Source organism: Zea mays, chromosome 1, assembly GCF_902167145.1.
Source record: "Zea mays cultivar B73 chromosome 1, Zm-B73-REFERENCE-NAM-5.0, whole genome shotgun sequence".
In the NCBI taxonomy this organism is placed as follows: Eukaryota; Viridiplantae; Streptophyta; class Magnoliopsida; order Poales; family Poaceae; genus Zea; species Zea mays.
This window is the reverse complement of record NC_050096.1, coordinates 77434785-77454810: the sequence shown is the minus strand read 5'-3', so window position 1 is coordinate 77454810 and position 20026 is coordinate 77434785. Positions and strand designations below refer to the sequence as shown.

Here is a 20026-nt window from a genome sequence, read left to right as displayed (position 1 = left end):
TTTGTCTTTTATACAGATATGTTATGATGATGAAGGTATGTCCTTCATAACTTTCATCTGAAGATCATTATATCCTAAGAAAAATAATGTTTCGAAGGACGAAGGGTTTTAACATTTAACGTTTTGTGTTGTCTTATTCTTAATTCATAGCATTTGAGAACAAGTCCCAACAGAACCCATGATGCAACACCTCATAAATTTCGTCCTTCCATGGTTCTTGCTATGCATCAGTTTTGGTGACGACAATGTCATTATATCTTAGGAGTTCTCTTTTGTTTTTTTTATTTTAATTTGGCAAGCTGGGCGCTAACAACAAGACGAATATCTGCATCCTCTCTATCGAACTGGAGGTATGGATCTGGAGGTTGTAAGAATTTTTTTTTTACAAATGACTGATTATAGGAAGCAAGAGCCTTTTTAAAATTCTGCAATACGGTGTAGAGGGAAAAAACTTGCGCACTGTCAATTTGGTGTTTTGTTGCTTGGGTTCTAGAGGGAAAAAAAGTTGCTTTTTAATCTACGTGCGGACCATTAGAGGTGATAGAAAAATAGATGTTTGTAGTCCGTAGAGATCCATGCTGGTGAAGGCTTCTCGCGACTGGCGCTGGTGTGGTCGTCCGTTCTCTAGATTTCTACTCATCTACTTTTCTTGAGGGATTCCTTTGTTTGATTCAATTGTTTAGTAGTCGTGTCACACCGTTTAACGTTTCTATCACAAGATAAAATGAAAGGGTTCGTGCATGTCCCCTAATTAACCAATGCACACGTACGTTCCCCTCCCTTTTCTCGTGGTGTCGCAGTGAATTAAAAGTTCCGAATTAAATTTGTTTGGTTATTCCTGTCCCATATAAATTAGATGGGATTAAAAATATATATAAATGATTTTGACTTGTTTAAGATTTAAACACATCCAATCACACCCAATTCACATGAACTGAGAAGAAAGCGAACAAGTTACTTGTGGAATTCAGCGTGAGTCAGCCCTCCCCTATCAGTCAGCTCAGCTCCCGTGTAATGGGACAGCTCGTCGTCCTCGGGGTACCTCCTCCTTAAACACATGCTGCTGCTATGATTGTTTAACAATCTGTGGTCCTATATTATATATAGACCCTCGATGTTTTTTCAGTATGCTTTTTTATGTTCCATGCTGTAAAAAACGAATTATCGACTGGACTTTAGTAAAAATCAACAGATCGCAGGAACATCTCGGCCGGCCGGAGTGTCGGAGATGGTGGTGATGACGACCTGGGAGCTGCCGACCACGCTCTGTACCTGTGGAGGGTACGCAGATCTGAAACGGCGGCGACCAGTACTTACCAACCACCGTGCCGCCACCCGGGATGGACGGCGCAGCGCATGTTGTACTCGTGGCCCGGACGACGCGAAAAGACGGCGAGGACCCTAACCCATGATGGGCTACCCCACCCCACCAAAGCAGCCGTTGCACGAGAAAAGGACGCACGCACCTACCCTACCCCCCGGTCACCCAAAATGCCTAGTAAATAAACACACCACTGACCAACTTGCCTACTTCTAGTGCCACCCACCAACTTCCCCTTCCCCGTCGCATCGCATCGAGAGCGGGGCTGTACCGTGCGAGACTCTACTGCTCGATCGCCATGGCCGCCGCGCTCAGGTGCCCGGCCTCCGTCAGGGTCTCGGGCCCCGCCGCCGCGGGGCTCGCCAAGGTGCGCCAGGCGTCCAGAGTCGTCGCGGTGAGCGGGGCCCGGCAGAGCCGCGGCGGCGGCGTCGCCGTGCGGGCGTCGCTGTTCTCGCCCAAGCCCGCGGCGGCCAAGGACGCGCGGCCGACCAAGGTGCAGGAGCTGTACGTGTACGAGATCAACGAGCGGGACCGCGAGAGCCCCGCGTACCTGCGCCTCAGCGCCAAGCAGACGGAGAACGCGCTGGGCGACCTCGTCCCCTTCACCAACAAGGTTGGTCTCGTCTCGCCTCGTTCCCCCCTCTGTTCCTAGTCAAGCAAGCAAGCCTCTAGCCTCTGCTCATCCGTCCATCTCTCTCTCCACCACCCCAACCTGCAGGTGTACAACGGCAGCCTGGACAAGCGGCTGGGCGTCACCGCGGGCATCTGCGTGCTCATCCAGCACGTCCCCGACCGCAACGGCGACCGCTACGAGGCCATCTACAGCTTCTACTTCGGAGACTACGGCCACATCTCGGTGCAGGGCCCGTACCTGACCTACGAGGAGTCGTACCTGGCGGTCACCGGCGGCTCCGGCGTCTTCGAGGGCGTCTACGGCCAGGTCAAGCTCAACCAGATCGTCTTCCCCTTCAAGATCTTCTACACCTTCTACCTCCGGGGCATCCCGGACCTGCCCAGGGACCTGCTCTGCACGCCCGTCCCGCCGTCGCCCACCGTCGAGCCCACCCCCGCCGCCAGGGCCGCCGAGCCGCACGCATCCCTCGACAACTACACCAACTGAACTGATGATTGATGAATCCATTATCATCCATCTCTGCTCTGTCTGTCGCGGCTGTCAGAACTTGACGAGACAAGCTCCCCTGCTACTCATCAGTACTCCTCACTCGTAGCCGTAGTTTGGCTACTCTTATGTGTGTATGGCTGGTTTCTTCAATTCGTGAGTGCGTGGTAGTACCAATAAGCAATAAGACGCAGAGGGATCGATCAAGCTGTGTGCTTCACTTGGCTGCTTCTGATTACAATTGATCAATGGTAACGTAAACGGTAAAGCTCTGTTTAGTGTTTAGATGTGTTTAAACGGAGTTAAATGGTTTTAGCATCATTTTAGCAAGATTAAATAGCTTTCCACTAACTTTTTTTTAACTAAACACAAAGTTTTTGATGTTCTCTTCATCTAAACCATGTACCTACAAAAGATGGGTTAATTGTAAGTATATAATATGTAAATTTTAACAAGAGTAAATGAGTAGATCCGCAAATATATTTGGTTCAGCCATACATTTGTGATAAACGAACAACAACTCCAACATAACATATTACATATCTATATAACCAAAATGACCAATTCAAGACAAACCCATCTTTAGTTTAGCTAATTATAGAACACCAACTAAAACATGCTAGAAGAAAAGATAAAAGATATTCATATACAGAAACCGTCAAAAACCAAGGAAAGAAAGACAAGATGTGAATATGAAAATATGAAATGGCAGGCTCGAAGCACATCATGGTCCATAAGGTTAAGCCATCAAGCATCTAGCAAATGAATACATAACCAACAATTGCAGAGAGTTCAAGAGCTCACTAAAATTTTAACCAACAAGTTGAAAACTATTGCGTTCTAAAGCTCACTACATGATTTTTAACCTACACTGTTGAAAAACTTGGTCCATATGAAGACCAATGGCTAACACAGAAATGAATTCAATATCGCAAGAGCTAGTAATGTAAATATTCATGCTACAACAGACTCTAAGAAGCAGCACAACAAGATGCATGTGACGAGTTTGTCTGAATATGTGGTGATAGAGTAGACCGGGCGTTTAAACAGGCTGAACAATGTTTAAACACGTATAGCGACGTTCTGTTAAGGCTGTTTTGACCGTTTCGACCGGATGTTGACCGTTTAAACGGTTGACCCGTTTAGAGGACCGTCTAGGCCCTAAACTACAATGTGTTTCTTTTACTATTTAGACCGATTTAAATGACCGTCTAAAACCATTTAGAAAAACACTATAATTGATTAGCAGCTCATTAAAAAATAAAGAAAACGAAATGATGGATTATTAGACAGGACCGACTGACGTGGTTTACAAATCTGTTTGGTATCGAGAGGTTCGATTCGGCTGGTCGATAGACCTATCAGACAATCGGTCCAGTGGTACGACGCGATCGAGCATTGGACGGTTCGGTACGACGGTACTGATTTAGGGGGTGTTTGCTTACACCCCGCTAAAATTTAGCCCATGTCGCATCGAATATTTGAACCTCCGTTCCGGGTATTAAATGTAGTCGGATTATAAAACTAATTTGTCAGCCGAAGATTAAAAGACGAGACGAATCTAGTCCAGTTGGTTGGGTCTATATTTCATACTCCTATTTAAAAGTCAAACGCTTGATGTGACCCGGGCTAAACTTTAGCAGGAGCAACCAAACACCCCCTTAGTCCAATCAATATTGATCTAAATTGGTCGATATCAAAGCCTTGTGTTGGTTTGTGGGGACGGTCTATGGTTCTAGAGGGCTGCCAGGAGTAAGTATCATCGGTCCGAGAGTGGACGGGGTGGGATGTTACAAATGGTATCAAAGCCGACCATCGAGGTTTTACAGGCGTGTGTGGGCTATGGGTTCGAATATATGGTGCATGACACATGTGGACCCAGAGTGGTCACATGGTATGGCATATAACGACACTAGACACACAAACATGGCCAATACGGGAGGTTCCTGGCTTAGGGTTGACCGGCAAGGACGCCGGTCTTCTAAGGGAGTGGATTGTGATATCCTGGCCCAAGGCTTAATAGGATTAATAGAATACTCATACCAACAAGGCACATCTTTTTTAGAAGCCTATCTCAAAAGAACCTCTAGGTTAAGCGTGCTTGGCTCAGAGCAATTTTGGGATGGGTGACCAACCGAAAAGTTTTCCTCGGTGCGCATGAGTGAGGACAAAGTGCGTGAAAAAGACTCATGTTGGTTTATGGGGATGGTCTATGGTCCTAGAGGGTTGCCAGTAGTAAGTATCACTAGTCCGGGAGTAGACGAGGTGTTACAGTTAGTCTATTCAATCATGTCTTGTTTTCTCTTGTATTCGTATGTTTTTCCTAAGTAGAGGGTTTTCCAACAGAGGAAGTGTGTCTTTTTCCTTAAATGGGGAGATTTCTTATCAACATGGGGAGAACTTTCTTTTAGGGCTAGCTTGGCAACCCCATTTTCCAAAGGGATTTCCATTTTGCCAAGGGAAATTGGTTCATTTTCCCTTGTGAAAATGGACTTGCCAAACTTGACCTTAGGGGGAGAAATCTTTTTAGAATTCTTTTATTTTTTCCTATTTACTTTAATATATCTTCCTTTTCGGTGTTTGATTACAAAAAGGGAAAATTTTATGGACCAAAGCAAACCAAAGTTATCAAATACTAAAAACCACCATATATGCTAGAAATACAAACAATAATCTAAAATTTTTAACCATCAATTAAGTATGACCTAATCAATATTGATAATAGTATCTACTTGATCTATTATATTTTATAAATAATTACAAAATAAACTTGACTTGTAGGGGCTAGGACAGCTCCTGAGGCATTGTATTAAAAAATAATTATAAAAAAAACATGACATGTGGGGGTAAGATAATGCTTAGGGCAATGTATTAAGAAGAAGACCTACACGACTCATCTAGGTTAAATAAAACCTTTGAACCCTTGTCCCACCCATACGTAGTGGCATTGTAGCCCACGACTACGACCACGACTAGGCCTTAGACCTGTGATTGGTATGGGACATACAAGGGTATTTTTTAATCTAGCTCACGCAATGAGATTTATTTAACCTAGCTTGAAATTCGCTCCCATAGGGAGTCAAACTTAGGACTCGAAGAGTGCTACTCAGACCATGTAACCAATTTAGATAGAGGCCCTTTCACTGATAAATAATCACCAACACTAACTTTTGCTATTCCGCAAAACAACATAGCTTAACACACGACTCTAACTTTAAATTACCCACATATACCATTAGAAGCATTATCTAAAGTATATCTAAATTTACTTTTGGTCACTTGTTTTTCAATTATATTTAGAATAAAAACCAAGGAAGACAAAGTTAGAAAACATAAACCTTCATCCTTGAATTGTGATCCCTTTGGAGTAACTATTAAGGACGGAGGAGGAGTGTAATCAAAATGGAATACACATCATACAATGAAATAAAACAAGGAAGTCCATCTTATATGCCTTACCATTTTATTTCATTTTTCCCCATATGATGCGAGTTTACAATCATACCTTCGGCTTCTAAGTGCAAGATAGCACGAAGGAATTTCGGAGGATAAGCAATACGAACCTGTAGCACCTAGCAAAAGTAGAGATAGCAATGGGTAAATACCCACCGGGTATTACTATCCCATACCATACCCACGACAGAAAAATAGCTCCATCGCGGCACCCATATCCACCAATGGGTATGGATTTACCCCCATACCCATACCTATGCGGGTATGGGTCACCTATCGGGTCACCCATACCCAAAAAGATTAAACATCTGCATTATACAAATGTCATGTATATCCATCTAAATATCATTACAAAATTTCTAGCATCATTCAATCATTTATTCAAGAACTGAGAGCACCTAGAGGGGGGTGAATAGGTGATCCTGAAAATTTCAACACTCAAAGCACAACTCGGTTTACAAAATGTTATTTCGATTAACCAAGTTGCTAGAGAGCGAGCTCTTGAGAAGAAAACAATCACAGAGAAAAATAGCACAAGAGACATGGTGATTTATCCCATGGTTCGGCCAAGTAACACTTGCCTACTTCCACGTTGTGGCGTCCCAATGGACGAGGGTTGCACTCAACCCATTTCAAGTGATCCAATGATCAACTTGAATACCACGGTCTTTTCCTTTCGAGTTCTTTTCCCATTTGCGAGGAATCTCCACAAATTAGAGCCTCTCACCCTTACAATGTTGATTACACAAAAAACATAGAAGTAAGGGAGGGAAAGCAACACACACAAGACTCAAATCGTAGTAACTACGCACACAAGCCAAGAAGTGAGCACTAGACACAGCGCAAGGAGTTTACAACTCAGATGGTGCTCAAATCTCTAACACAGTAAATCGATTGCATAATTGCGGAGTCTGGGAGTCTTAGGATGATTAGTGAAAGCTTGGTAGTTTGCTCCATACATCTAGAGGTCTCTTTTATAGCCCCAAGGCTGCTAGCAACCGTTGGAGATCAACTTGGAAGGCAAATCTTGCCTTCTGTCGAGTGGTGCACCGGACAGTCCGGTGCACCACCGGACATGAACAGTACCTGTCCGGTGCTCGATTTCCTTCCATATCGGGCGTAGCCGACCGTTGGTCCTTCGGGCCCGTTGGTGCACCGGACACTGTCCGGTGCACACTGGATAGTTCGGTGTGACCATTCGACTGTTGGCTCGGCCACGTGTCACCCATTGATCGCGCAGATGACCATTGGCCTCGGGCGCCTATGGCTCACCGGACAGTCCGGTGTACCACTGGACAGTCCGGTGATTTTTAGCCGCGGCGCCTTCTCCATTTCCCGAGAGCGACGAGTTCGTCGCCGAAGACTGGGGCGCGGGCGCTAATGACTCACCGAACAGTTCGGTGCACCACCGGACAGTCTGGTGATTTATAGCCACGTCGCCACGCCAATTCTCGAGAGCAGCCAGTTCGTTGTCGGGCCAGCCTAGGCATCGGACACCGGATAGTCTGGTGCGCCATAGGCTGGTGCTGGTTTGGCTGAAACGAGTCATACCTTCTCCAACTCTTTCCTTCTTTTCTTGGCACTGTCTCTAGCACTTAGATAAACATGTCAGTGTTCAAAAACAATCTACTAAGTCTAGAAACGTACCTTGTTCTTTGATGTGCACTTTTTACCTACTCAGCACATATGAGTTTAACACACTGTGTTGGGCATTTAATCACCAAAACAATTATAGAAATGGCCCAAGGACACATTTCCCTTTCAATCTCCCCCTTTTTTGTGATTTATGCCAACACACTTAAAAACAACTAAGAAGTGCAAATTTGAGACCAAATTTACTCACATAGGATTTGGCATATATGGATCACTTTTCCCACCACATGGTTTGTTTTTGCAAATCAAATTCTTTTTCTTATCTCTAAGTCAAGCACACTTGTTTGGGCAAATAGAGAGATATTCCAAGAGTAAAATTGATCAAGTGCCAAAAACTCCCCCTTTTTCCATAATCAAAATTCTTCCCCATAAGAGACCAAATTTTGCTATAAGAGGATTTTGGACAAAATACAAAATCTAACTCTACTTTTTCAAAATTCACAAGTGGTTGACTGATCCATTTGCTTTGGCCTTAATTTCTCCCCCTTTGGCATTAAGCACCAAAATAGGATAACTTTTGGCCCTTTAACCTCATTGCCTCATCAAAATGTCAAATAAGAGCAAAAAGGAAATGAGCGCTTTGGTATGAACTTGGGATTAAATACACTTATACCGGAGTGCAGTGGAAGTCTTTTCGTCATCCAAGTTCATTTTCCCTTCCAATGGTCCTTCGAGACTGCTTCAAGTGTACTCAAACAAACAAGTTAGTCTCAAAGGAGTCAAGTTGTAGCACATCTCCCCCTAAACATGTGCATCATTTGCATACGGACTTGTGAGGTCCGGGGATGACTTGTACAACTTGAGCACCACAAATAAACAATAAATGATGTAAATGCTCAAAGTAACATGATCAAAGGCATAGAACACATGTATGCTATAGATCAATCCAAGTTACGCGAATCTAAGACATTTAGCTCACTACGCAACCTACAAAACCTTTTCTCGTCTAAAGGCTTGGTGAAGATATCGGCTAGCTGGTTCTCGGTGCTAATGTGGTAAACATCGATATCTCCCTTTTGCTGGTGGTCTCTCAGAAAGTGATGCCGGATGTCTATGTGCTTAGTGTGGCTGTGTTCAACAGGATTATCCGCTAAGCGGATTGCACTCTCATTGTCACATAGGAGTGGGACTTTGCTCAGATTGTAGCCAAAGTCCCGAAGGGTTTGCCTCATCCAAAGAAGTTGTGTGCAACACTGTCCATCAACAGCGTACTCGGCCTCAGCGGTGGATAGGGCAGCAGATGTTTGTTTCTTGGAGCTCTAGGACACCAGGGACCTTCCTAGAAATTGGCACGTCCCTGATGTACTCTTCCTATCAACCTTGCATTTGACATAGTCAGAGTCTGAGTATCCAATTAAGTCAAAGGTAGACCCCTTTGGATACCAGATCCCAAAGCAAGGCGTAGAAACTAAATACCTAAGAATTCGCTTAATGGCCACAAGGTGACACTCCTTGGGGTCGGATTGAAATCTAGCACACATGCATAGACTCAGCATAATGTCCAGTCTACTAGCACAAAGATAAAGTAATGAACCTATCATTGACCGGTATGCCTTTTGATCAACGGACTTACTGAAAGGGAAATGTGCCCTTGGGCCATTTCTAAGTATTTTGGTGATTTAGTGTCCAACACAAGTGCTTAAGTGTAAAATGGTGGACAAAGTACAAATCAAGGATAAAGGTATGTTTCTCAGACTTAGTATATTGTTTATGGACTAATATATTGTGTCTAAGTGCTGGAAACAGGAAAAATCGAATTGGAATTGTCTTGGCTCGAGCAGCCAAGACTTTGCTGAGTCTGGGAGCACCGGACTGTCCGGTGGTGCACCGGACAGTGTCCGGTGCGCCAGGCTGGCTCGAGTGAAATGGCCGCTCTCGGGAATTCACCGACGACGTACGGCTAAAATTCACCGGACTGTCCGGTGTGCACCGGACTGTCCGGTGAGCCAACGGTCGGCCGAGCCAACGGTCGGCCGCGGAATCCGCGCGCGACACGTGGCCGAGCCAACGGTCGGAAGGGGGCACCGGACTGTCCGGTACGCCAACGGCTCCAAGGCCGCCAACGGTCGGCTTCGCCATTTAAGGAAGGAAATCGGGCACCGGACACTGTCCGGTGTGCACCGGACACTGTCCGGTGTGCACCGGACTGTCCGGTGCGCCAGACGACAGAAGGCAAGAATGGCCTTCCAGATTTGCTCTCAACGGCTCCTAGCTGCCTTGGGGCTATAAAAGGGACCCCTAGGCGCATGGAGGACGACACCAAGCATTCCTTGAGCAATCTTGATCACTCACACATCATTCTTGCGCACTTGTTCGACATTCTAGTGATTTGAGCCCCGTTCTAGTGTGCTAGTCTCTTGAGCTCAAGTCTGGGTTTTGTGTGTGCGTATTCGCTGTGATCTTTGTGTCTTGTGTGAGTTGCTAATCCCTCCCTTGCTCCGTGATTCTTTGTGAACATCTTTTGTAAGGGCGAGAGGCTCCAAGTTGTGGAGATTCCTCGCAAACGGGATTAAGAAAAGCAAAGCAACACTGTGGTATTCAAGTTGGTCTTTGGACCGCTTGAGAGGGGTTGATTGCAACCCTCGTCCGTTGGGACGCCACAACGTGTAGTAGGCAAGCGTTGGTCTTGGCCGAACCACGGGATAACCACCGTGCCATCTCTGTGATTGATATCTTTGTGGTTATTGTGTTGAGCGAGACTCTTCTCTAGCCACTTGGCAATTACTGTGCTAACACTTAAACAAGTTTTTGTGGCTATAAGTTTAAGTTTCGCAGGATCACCTATTCACCCCCCTCTAGGTGCTCTCAATTGGTATCGGAGCCGTTCTCTTCACAAAGGGACTAACTGCCCGAAGAGATGGATCCTAAGGGGAAGGGAATCGTGATCAACGACAAAGAGAAGGAATCCTTCGTCAACGAGCCAAAGGACGACAAGCCTACCGACTCCGGCTCGGGCCATAGACGGAAGGAAGGGAAGAAGAAGAAGACGAGGCGCATCAAGGAGATCGTCTATTACGACGACAGTGATGAGTCTACTTCTACCCAAAAGGACGACGACCACAACGACTACGAGAGAAGAAAACCGGTTAACTCGAACTTTTCTTTTGACTACTCTCGTATTCCGCATAGTTCAAATTCACATTTGCTCTCCATTCCACTCGGCAAGCCCCCACACTTTGATGGAGAGGACTACGGATTTTGGAGCCACAAAATGCGTAGTCACCTATTCTCTCTCCATCCTAGTATATGGGAGATTGTAGAAAGTGGAATGCACTTTGATAGTTCGGATAGTCCCATGTTCATTAATGAGCAAATACATAAGAATGCACAAGCTACTACTGTTCTTCTAGCTTCTTTGTGCAGGGATGAATACCACAAAGTGAGCGGCTTGGATAACGCCAAGCAAATATGGGACACCCTCAAGATCTCTCATGAGGGGAACGACGTCACCTTGCTCACCAAGATGGAGTTGGTGGAAGGCGAGCTTGGACGGTTCGCAATGATAAGGGGAGAGGAGCCAACTCAAACATACAACCGGCTCAAGACCCATATCAACAAAATAAGGAGCTACGGAAGCACGTGATGGACGGACCATGACGTCGTCCGACTGATGCTAAGGTCCTTTACCGTTCTTGATCCTCATTTGGTGAATAATATTCGTGAGAATCCCAGGTACACCAAAATGTCGCCCGAAGAAGTTCTAGGAAAATTCGTCAGCGGACGAATGATGATCAAGGAGGCGAGGTACGTGGACGACACTTTGAATGGTCCGATCAACGAGCCGCAACCCCTTGCTCTCAAGGCAACAAGAAGCAAGGAAACGTTACCTAACAAGGTGGCACAAATTGAGGCGGCCGGACTTAATGATGAAGAGATGGCCCTCATCATCAAAAGATTCAAGACGGCGCTAAAGGGTCGCAAGGGGCAACCAAGCAAGACCAAGACAAAGGGGAAGCGCTCATGCTTCAAATGTGGTAAGCTTGGTCATTTTATTGCTAACTGTCCCGATAATGATAGTGATCAGGATCAAGGGAACAAGAGGGAGAAAAAGAAGAACTATAAGAAGGCAAAGGGCGAGGCACATCTTGGCAAGGAGTGGGATTCGGATTGCTCTTCGTCCGACTCCGACAATGAAGGACTCGCCGCCACCGCCTTCAACAAGCCATCCCTCTTCCCCAACGAGCGTCACACATGCCTTATGGCAAGGGAGAAGAAGGTATGTACTCGAAACTCTACTTATGCTTCTTCAAGTGAGGACGAATCTAGTGATGAGGATGAAATAGATTACTCTAGCTTGTTCAAGGGATTGGATAGAAATAAAATTGATAAAATCAATGAATTGATTGATGCCTTGAATGAAAAGGATAGGCTTTTAGAAAAGCAAGAGGATTTGTTATATGATGAACATGATAAATTTGTAGAGGCACAAAAATCCTATGCTTTAGAAGTTAAAAGAAATGAAATGCTTTCTTATGAACTATCTACTTGTCATGAAACCATTTCTACTTTACAAGGTGTTAACAATGATTTAAATGCTAAATTAGAAGTAGCAAATAAATCTAATTCTTGTGTAGAACATGTTATAATTTGTACTAGGTGTAAGGATTTTGATATTGATGCTTGTAGTGAACACCTAGTTTCAATTTTGAGATTAAATGATGAAGTAGCTAGTCTTAATGCCCAACTTAAGACTAGCAAAAGTGATTTCGATAAGCTAAAATTTGCAAGGGATGCCTACACGATTGGTAGACACCCCTCAATTAAGGATGGACTTGGCTTCAAGAGGGAAGCCAAGGACTTAACAAGCCATAAGGCTCCCATCTCCGCCAAGGAGAAAGGGAAGGCCCCTATGGCAAGTAGTACTAAAAGGAACCATGCTTTTATGTACAATGATAGAAGACAATCTCATAGGAGTTGTAATGTTTTTGATTCACATGCCTATGATTCCTATGCTATGTTTGCCCCCAGTTCTTCCTATATGCATGGTAGAAATATGCCTAGGAAAATTATTCATCATGTGCCTAGGAAAAATATTCATCATGTTCCTAGAAAAGTTATGAATGGTCCTTCTACAATTTATCATGCTTTAAATGCTTCCTTTGCTATTTGTAGAAAGGATAGGAAGATAGTTGCTAAGAAATTAGGGGCAAAATGCAAGGGTGATAAAACTTGCATTTGGGTCCCTAAGGAAATTGTGACTAACCTTGTAGGACCCAACAAGAGTTGGGTACCTAAGACCCAAGCCTAAATTTGCCTTGCAGGTTTATGCATCCGGGGGTTCAAGCTGGATTATCGACAGCGGATGCACAAACCATATGACGGGGAAGAAGAAGATGTTCACCTCCTACGTCAAGAATAAGGGTTCCCAAGATTCAATCATATTCGGTGATGGGAACCAAGGCAAGGTGAAAGGTTTAGGCAAGATTGCAATATCTAATGAGCACTCTATCTCTAATGTGTTTTTAGTTGAGTCTCTTGGTTATAATTTACTATCTGTTAGTCAATTATGTAATATGGGATATGATTGTCTATTTACAAATGTAGATGTGTCTGTCTTTAGAAGATGTGATGGTTCACTAGCTTTTAAGGGTGTACTAGACGGCAAACTTTATTTGGTTGATTTTGCGAAAGAGGAGGCCGGTCTAGATGCATGCTTAATTTCTAAGACTAGCATGGGCTGGCTGTGGCATCGCCGCTTAGCACATGTGGGGATGAAGAACCTTCACAAGCTTCTAAAGGGAGAACACGTGATAGGGTTGACTAACGTGCAATTCGAAAAAGATAGACCTTGTGCAGCTTGTCAAGCAGGGAAACAGGTGGGAGGCTCTCATCACACAAAAAATGTGATGACAACATCAAGACCCTTGGAGATGCTGCATATGGACCTCTTCGGACCCGTCGCCTATCTGAGCATAGGAGGAAGTAAGTATGGTCTAGTTATTGTTGATGACTTTTCCCGCTTCACTTGGGTGTTCTTTTTGCAGGATAAGTCTGAAACCCAAGGGACCCTCAAGTGCTTCCTAAGGAGAGCTCAAAATGAGTTTGAGCTCAAAGTGAAGAAGATAAGGAGCGACAATGGGTCCGAATTCAAGAATCTTCAAGTGGAGGAGTTCCTTGAGGAGGAGGGGATCAAGCATGAGTTCTCCGCTCCCTACACACCACAGCAAAACGGTGTGGTAGAGAGGAAGAACAGGACGCTCATCGATATGGCGAGGACAATGCTTGGAGAGTTCAAGACCCCCGAGTGCTTTTGGTCGGAAGCCGTGAACACGGCTTGCCACGCCATCAGGGTCTACCTTCATCGCCTCCTCAAGAAGACTTCTTACGAGCTGCTAACCGGTAACAAACCCAATGTGTCTTATTTTCGTGTATTTGGGAGCAAGTGTTATATTCTTGTGAAGAAAGGTAGAACCTCTAAATTTGCTCCCAAAGCTGTAGAAGGGTTTTTATTAGGTTATGATTCAAATACAAAGGCGTATAGGGTCTTCAACAAATCATCGGGTTTGGTTGAAGTCTCTAGCGACGTTGTATTTGATGAGACTAATGGCTCTCCAAGAGAGCAAGTTGTTGATCTTGATGATGTAGATGAAGAAGACGTTCCAACGGCCGCAATACGCACCATGGCGATTGGAGATGTACGGCCTCAGGAACATTTGGAGCAAGATCAACCGTCTTCCTCAACTATGGTGCATCTCCCAACCCAAGATGACGAACAGGTACCTCAAGTGGAGGCGCATGATCAAGGGGGAGCACAGGATGTTCAAGTTGAAGAGGAAGAAGCACCTCAGGCACCTCCAACCCAAGTTCGAGCGACGATTCAAAGGGATCATCCCGTCGAGCAGATATTGGGTGATATTAGCAAGGGAGTAACTACTCGTTCAAGATTAGTTAATTTTTGTGAGCATTACTCTTTTGTCTCTTCTATTGAGCCTTTCAGGGTAGAAGAAGCCTTGAACATCCAGACTGGGTGTTGGCCATGCAGGAGGAACTCAACAACTTCAAGCGCAATGAAGTTTGGACGCTGGTGCCTCGTCCTAAGCAAAATGTTGTGGGAACCAAGTGGGTTTTCCGCAACAAACAAGACGAGCACGGGGTGGTGACGAGGAACAAGGCTCGACTTGTGGCAAAAGGTTATGCCCAAGTCGCAGGTTTGGACTTTGAGGAGACATTTGCTCCTGTGGCTAGGCTAGAATCAATTCGTATCTTGCTAGCATATGCCGCTCACCATTTTTTCAGGTTGTACCAAATGGATGTGAAGAGCGCCTTCCTCAATGGGCCAATCAAGGAGGAGGTATACGTAGAGCAACCCCCTGGCTTCGAGGATGAACGGTACCCGACCATGTGTGTAAGCTCTCTAAGGCGCTCTATGGACTTAAGCAAGCCCCAAGAGCATGGTATGAATGCCTTAGAGATTTCTTAATTGCTAATGCTTTCAAGGTTGGGAAAGTCGATCCAACTCTTTTTACTAAGACTTGTGATGGTGATTTGTTTGTGTGCCAAATTTATGTCGATGACATAATATTTGGTTCTACTAATCAAAAGTCTTGTGAAGAGTTTAGCAGGGTGATGACTCAGAAATTCGAGATGTCGATGATGGGCGAGTTGAAATACTTCCTCGGGTTTCAAGTGAGGCAACTCAAGGACGGCACCTTCATCTCCCAAACGAAGTACACGCAAGACTTGCTAAAGCGGTTTGGGATGAAGGACGCCAAGCCCGCAAAGACTCCGATGGGAACCGACGGACACACCGACCTCAACAAAGGAGGTAAGTCTGTTGATCAAAAAGCATACCGGTCAATGATAGGGTCTTTACTTTATCTTTGTGCTAGTAGACCGGATATTATGCTTAGCGTATGCATGTGTGCTAGATTTCAATCTGATCCTAAGGAGTGTCACTTAGTGGCGGTGAAGCGAATTCTTAGATATTTAGTCGCTACGCCTTGCTTCGGGATCTGGTATCCTAAGGGGTCTAACTTTGACTTAATTGGATACTCAGATTCCGACTATGCTGGATGTAAGGTCGATAGGAAGAGTACATCGGGGACGTGCCAATTCTTAGGAAGGTCCCTGGTGTCGTGGAACTCTAAGAAACAAACTTCCGTTGCCCTATCCACCGCTGAGGCCGAGTATGTTGCCGCAGGACAGTGTTGCGCGCAACTACTTTGGATGAGGCAAACCCTCCGGGACTTTGGCTACAATCTGAGCAAAGTCCCACTCCTATGTGATAATGAGAGTGCTATCCGCATGGCGGAAAATCCTGTTGAGCACAGCCGCACAAAGCACATTGACATCCGGCATCACTTTCTGAGAGACCACCAGCAAAAGGGAGATATCGAAGTGTTTCATGTTAGCACCGAGAACCAGCTAGCTGATATCTTTACCAAACCTCTAGATGAGAAGACCTTTTGCAGGTTGCGTAGTGAGCTAAATGTCTTAGATTCGCGGAACCTGGATTGACTTATAGCATACATGTGTTTATGCCTTTGATCATGTTCCCTATGCATTTTGTTGTTCAGTTATGGTGCTCAAGTTGTACAAACACTCCCTGGACCTCACAAGTCCGTTGCAAAGTGATGCACATATTTAGGGGGAGATGTGTTACAACTTGCCCTTTGAGACTAACCATGTGGTTGAGTTTGCTTGTTTTAGTCTCAAAGGAAGTTTGAAAGGGAAAAGATGGACTTGGACCATGAAAGACTTCCACTGCACTCCGATGAGAGGGTAACTTATTCCAAGTTCATCTCATGTACTCTTATTGCCTTTGTATTCTTATTGAAGATTTTGGTGAGGCAATGGGGTTCTAGGGCCAAGATTGATCCCGTTTTGGTGTTTGATGCCAAAGGGGGAGAAAATAAAGGCCAAAGCGATAAATGGATCAGCTACCACTTGAGATATTTTGAAAATAGTAGAATAGAGCTTTTTTGTTTGTCAAAAGCTACCACTTGAGATATTTTGAAAATAGTAGAATAGAGCTTTTTTGTTTGTCAAAACTCTTTTATTGTCTATCCTGTCAAAAGTTGGCTTCTTGTGGGGAGAAATGCTGATTATGGGAAAAAGGGGGAGTTTTTGGAATCTTGAATCAAATACTCTTGAAATGACTCTCTTTATGCCTTAACATGTGTGTTTGACTTAGAGATAGAAATTTGAGTTTTGATTTGCAAAAACAAACCAAGTGGTGGCAAAGGATGATCCATATATGCCAAAATTGAACCAAAACAATTTTGAGTTCTTGTTTGAAATGATTTTGTATTTGTTCTACTTGCTTTATGTTGTGTTGGCATAAATCACCAAAAAGGGGGAGATTGAAAGGGAAATGTGCCCTTGGGCCATTTCTAAGTATTTTGGTGATTTAGTGTCCAACACAAGTGCTTAAGTGTAAAATGGTGGACAAAGTACAAATCAAGGATAAAGGTATGTTTCTCAGACTTAGTATATTGTTTATGGACTAATATATTGTGTCTAAGTGCTGGAAACAGGAAAAATCGAATTGGAATTGTCTTGGCTCGAGCAGCCAAGACTCTGCTGAGTCTGGGAGCACCGGACTGTCCGGTGGTGCACCGGACAGTGTCCGGTGCGCCAGGCTGGCTCGAGCGAAATGGCCGCTCTCGGGAATTCGCCGACGACGTACGGCTAAAATTCACCGGACTGTCCGGTGTGCACCGGACTGTCCGGTGAGCCAACGGTCGGTCGCGGAATCCGCGCGCGACACGTGGCCGAGCCAACGGTCGGAAGGGGGCACCGGACTGTCCGGTGTGCACCGGACATGTCCGGTACGCCAACGGCTCCAAGGCCACCAACGGTCGGCTTCGCCATTTAAGGAAGGAAATCGGGCACCGGACACTGTCCGGTGTGCACCGGACTGTCCGGTGCGCCAGACGACAGAAGGCAAGAATGGCCTTCCAGATTTGCTCTCAACGGCTCCTAGCTGCCTTGGGGCTATAAAAGGGACCCCTAGGCGCATGGAGGACGACACCAAGCATTCCTTGAGCAATCTTGATCACTCACACATCATTCTTGCGCACTTGTTCGACATTCTAGTGATTTGAGCTCCGTTCTAGTGTGCTAGTCTCTTGAGCTCAAGTCTGGGTTTTGTGTGTGCGTATTCGCTGTGATCTTTGTGTCTTGTGTGAGTTGCTAATCCCTCCCTTGCTCCATGATTCTTTGTGAACATCTTTTGTAAGGGCGAGAGGCTCCAAGTTGTGGAGATTCCTCGCAAACGGGATTAAGAAAAGCAAAGCAACACTGTGGTATTCAAGTTGGTCTTTGGACCGCTTGAGAGGGGTTGATTGCAACCCTCGTCCGTTGGGACGCCACAACGTGGAGTAGGCAAGCGTTGGTCTTGGCCAAACCACGGGATAACCACCGTGCCATCTCTGTGATTGATATCTTTGTGGTTATTGTGTTGAGTGAGACTCTTCTCTAGCCACTTGGCAATTACTGTGCTAACACTTAAACAAGTTTTTGTGGCTATAAGTTTAAGTTTCGCAGGATCACCTATTCACCCCCCCTCTAGGTGCTCTCACTTACCTCCTTTGTTGAGGTCGAGATGGCCGTCAGTTCCCATCGGTGTCTTCGTGGGCTTAGCATCCTTCATCCCAAACCTCTTTAGAAGGTCTTGAGTGTACTTCGTTTGGGAGATGAAGGTGCCGTCCTTGAGTTGCTTCACATGAAATCCAAGGAAGTAGGTCAACTCGCCCATCATTGACATCTCGAACTTTTGCATCATTACCCTGCTAAACTCCTCACAAGACTTTTGGTTAGTAGAACCAAATATTATGTCATCGACATAAATTTGGCAAACAAAAAGATCACCATCACAAGTCTTTGTGAAAAGAGTGGGATCGGCTTTCCCAACCTTGAAAGCATTAGCAATTAAGAAATCTCTAAGGCATTCATACCATGCTCTTGGGGCTTGCTTAAGTCCATAGAGCGCCTTAGAGAGCTTATATACATGGTCGGGATACATGTCATCCTCAAAACGAGGGGGTTGTTCCACGTATACCTCCTCCTTGATTGGCCCATTGAGGAAAGCGCTTTTTATGTCTATTTGGAACAACCTAAAAGAATGGTGAGCAGCATAGGCTAATAAAATCCGAATTGACTCTAACCTAGTACAGGAGCAAAAGTCTCCTCAAAATCCAAACATGCGACTTGGGCATAACCTTTTGCCACAAGTCGATCCTTGTTTCTTGTCACCACTCCGTGCTCGTCTTGCTTGTTGCAGAACACCCACTTGGTTCCCACAACGTTTTGCTTTGGATGTGGCACCAGGCTCCAGACTTCATTCCTTTTGAAGTTGTTGAGCTCTTCCTGCATGGCCAACACCCAGTCCGGATCTTGCGAGGCCTTTTCTACCCTGAAAGGCTCAATAGAAGAGACAAACGAGTAATGCTCATAAAAATTAGCTAATCGTGAGCGAGTAGTTACTCCCTTGCTGATGTCACCCAGAATCTGATCGATGGGGTGATGTCTTTGGATTGTCGCTCGGACTTGAGTTGGAGGGGCCCGTGGTGCTTCTTCCTCCATATCCTGTTCTTCCTGTGCTCCCCCTTGATCCTGCCCCTCTTCTTAAGGTACCTATACATCGTTTTGAGTTGGGGGATGCATCATTGTCAAGGAAGATGGTTGATCTTGTTCCTGTAGTTCTTGTGGTCGCACAACACCTATCGCCATCGTGCACATTGCGGCAGTCGGAACTTCATCTTCATCTATATCATCAAGATCAACTTGCTCCCTTGGAGAGCCATTAGTCTCATCAAATACAACATCGCTAGAGACTTCAACTAATCCCGATGATTTGTTGAAGACCTTATACGCCTTTGTATTTGAGTCATATCCTAGTAAAAAAACCTTCTACCGTCTTGAGAGCAAATTTCGAATGTCTACCTTTCTTCACCAGAATGTAGCATTTGCTCCCAAATACACGAAAATAAGAAACATTTGGTTTGTTACTGAAAGTCGCCTAGAGGGGGGTGAATAGGCGGAATCTAAAATTTATAAACTTAAGCACACACTACAAGCCGGGGTTAGCGTTAGAATTAAAATCGAGTCCGAAAGAGAGGGCGAAAACAAATCAACCAAGAAATAAAGCGGATGACATGGTGATTTGTTTTACCGAGGTTCGATTCTTGAGAACCTAGTCCTCGTTGAGGTGGTCACAAAGACCGGGTCTATTTCAACCATTTCCCTCTCTCAAACGGTCACCTAGACCGAGTGAGCTTTCTCCTTAATCAAACGGGTCACTTAGACCCCACAAGGACCACCACATGATTGGTGTCTCTTGCTTTGATTACAAGTTGCTTGAAGAACAAGAATGAGGAAGAAGAAAGCGATCCAAGAACAAGAGCTCAAAGAACACGAGCAAAAACACTCTCTCTAGTCACTAGGAGTTTGGAGTGAATTTGGGACTTAGAGAGGCTTTGATTCTTTTGAATTGTGTCTTGTATTGATTGCACTAGCTCTTATATTAAATGGGATGT

General features: G+C 45.1%; 1 protein-coding gene across 1 annotated transcript; it reads left to right on the top strand.

Moving 5' to 3' along the window:
- The first annotated feature begins 1619 nt into the window (after positions 1–1619).
- Positions 1620–2441, top strand: aoc1 (allene-oxide cyclase1). The gene is made up of 2 exons (NM_001111775.1): positions 1620–1934; positions 2040–2441. Exons 1-2 carry the CDS (start codon positions 1620–1622, stop codon positions 2439–2441), a joined length of 717 nt encoding a protein of 238 aa, NP_001105245.1.
- Positions 2442–20026: the final 17585 nt, after the last annotated feature.

Coding starts and splice junctions, on each gene's coding strand:
- aoc1 (NM_001111775.1), top strand. CDS start 1,620: ATGGCCGCCGCGCTCAGGTGCCCGGCCTCCGTCAGGGTCTCGGGCCCC. Junction 1,935..2,039: donor TCGTCCCCTTCACCAACAAG/GTTGGTCTCGTC, acceptor CCCAACCTGCAG/GTGTACAACGGCAGCCTGGA.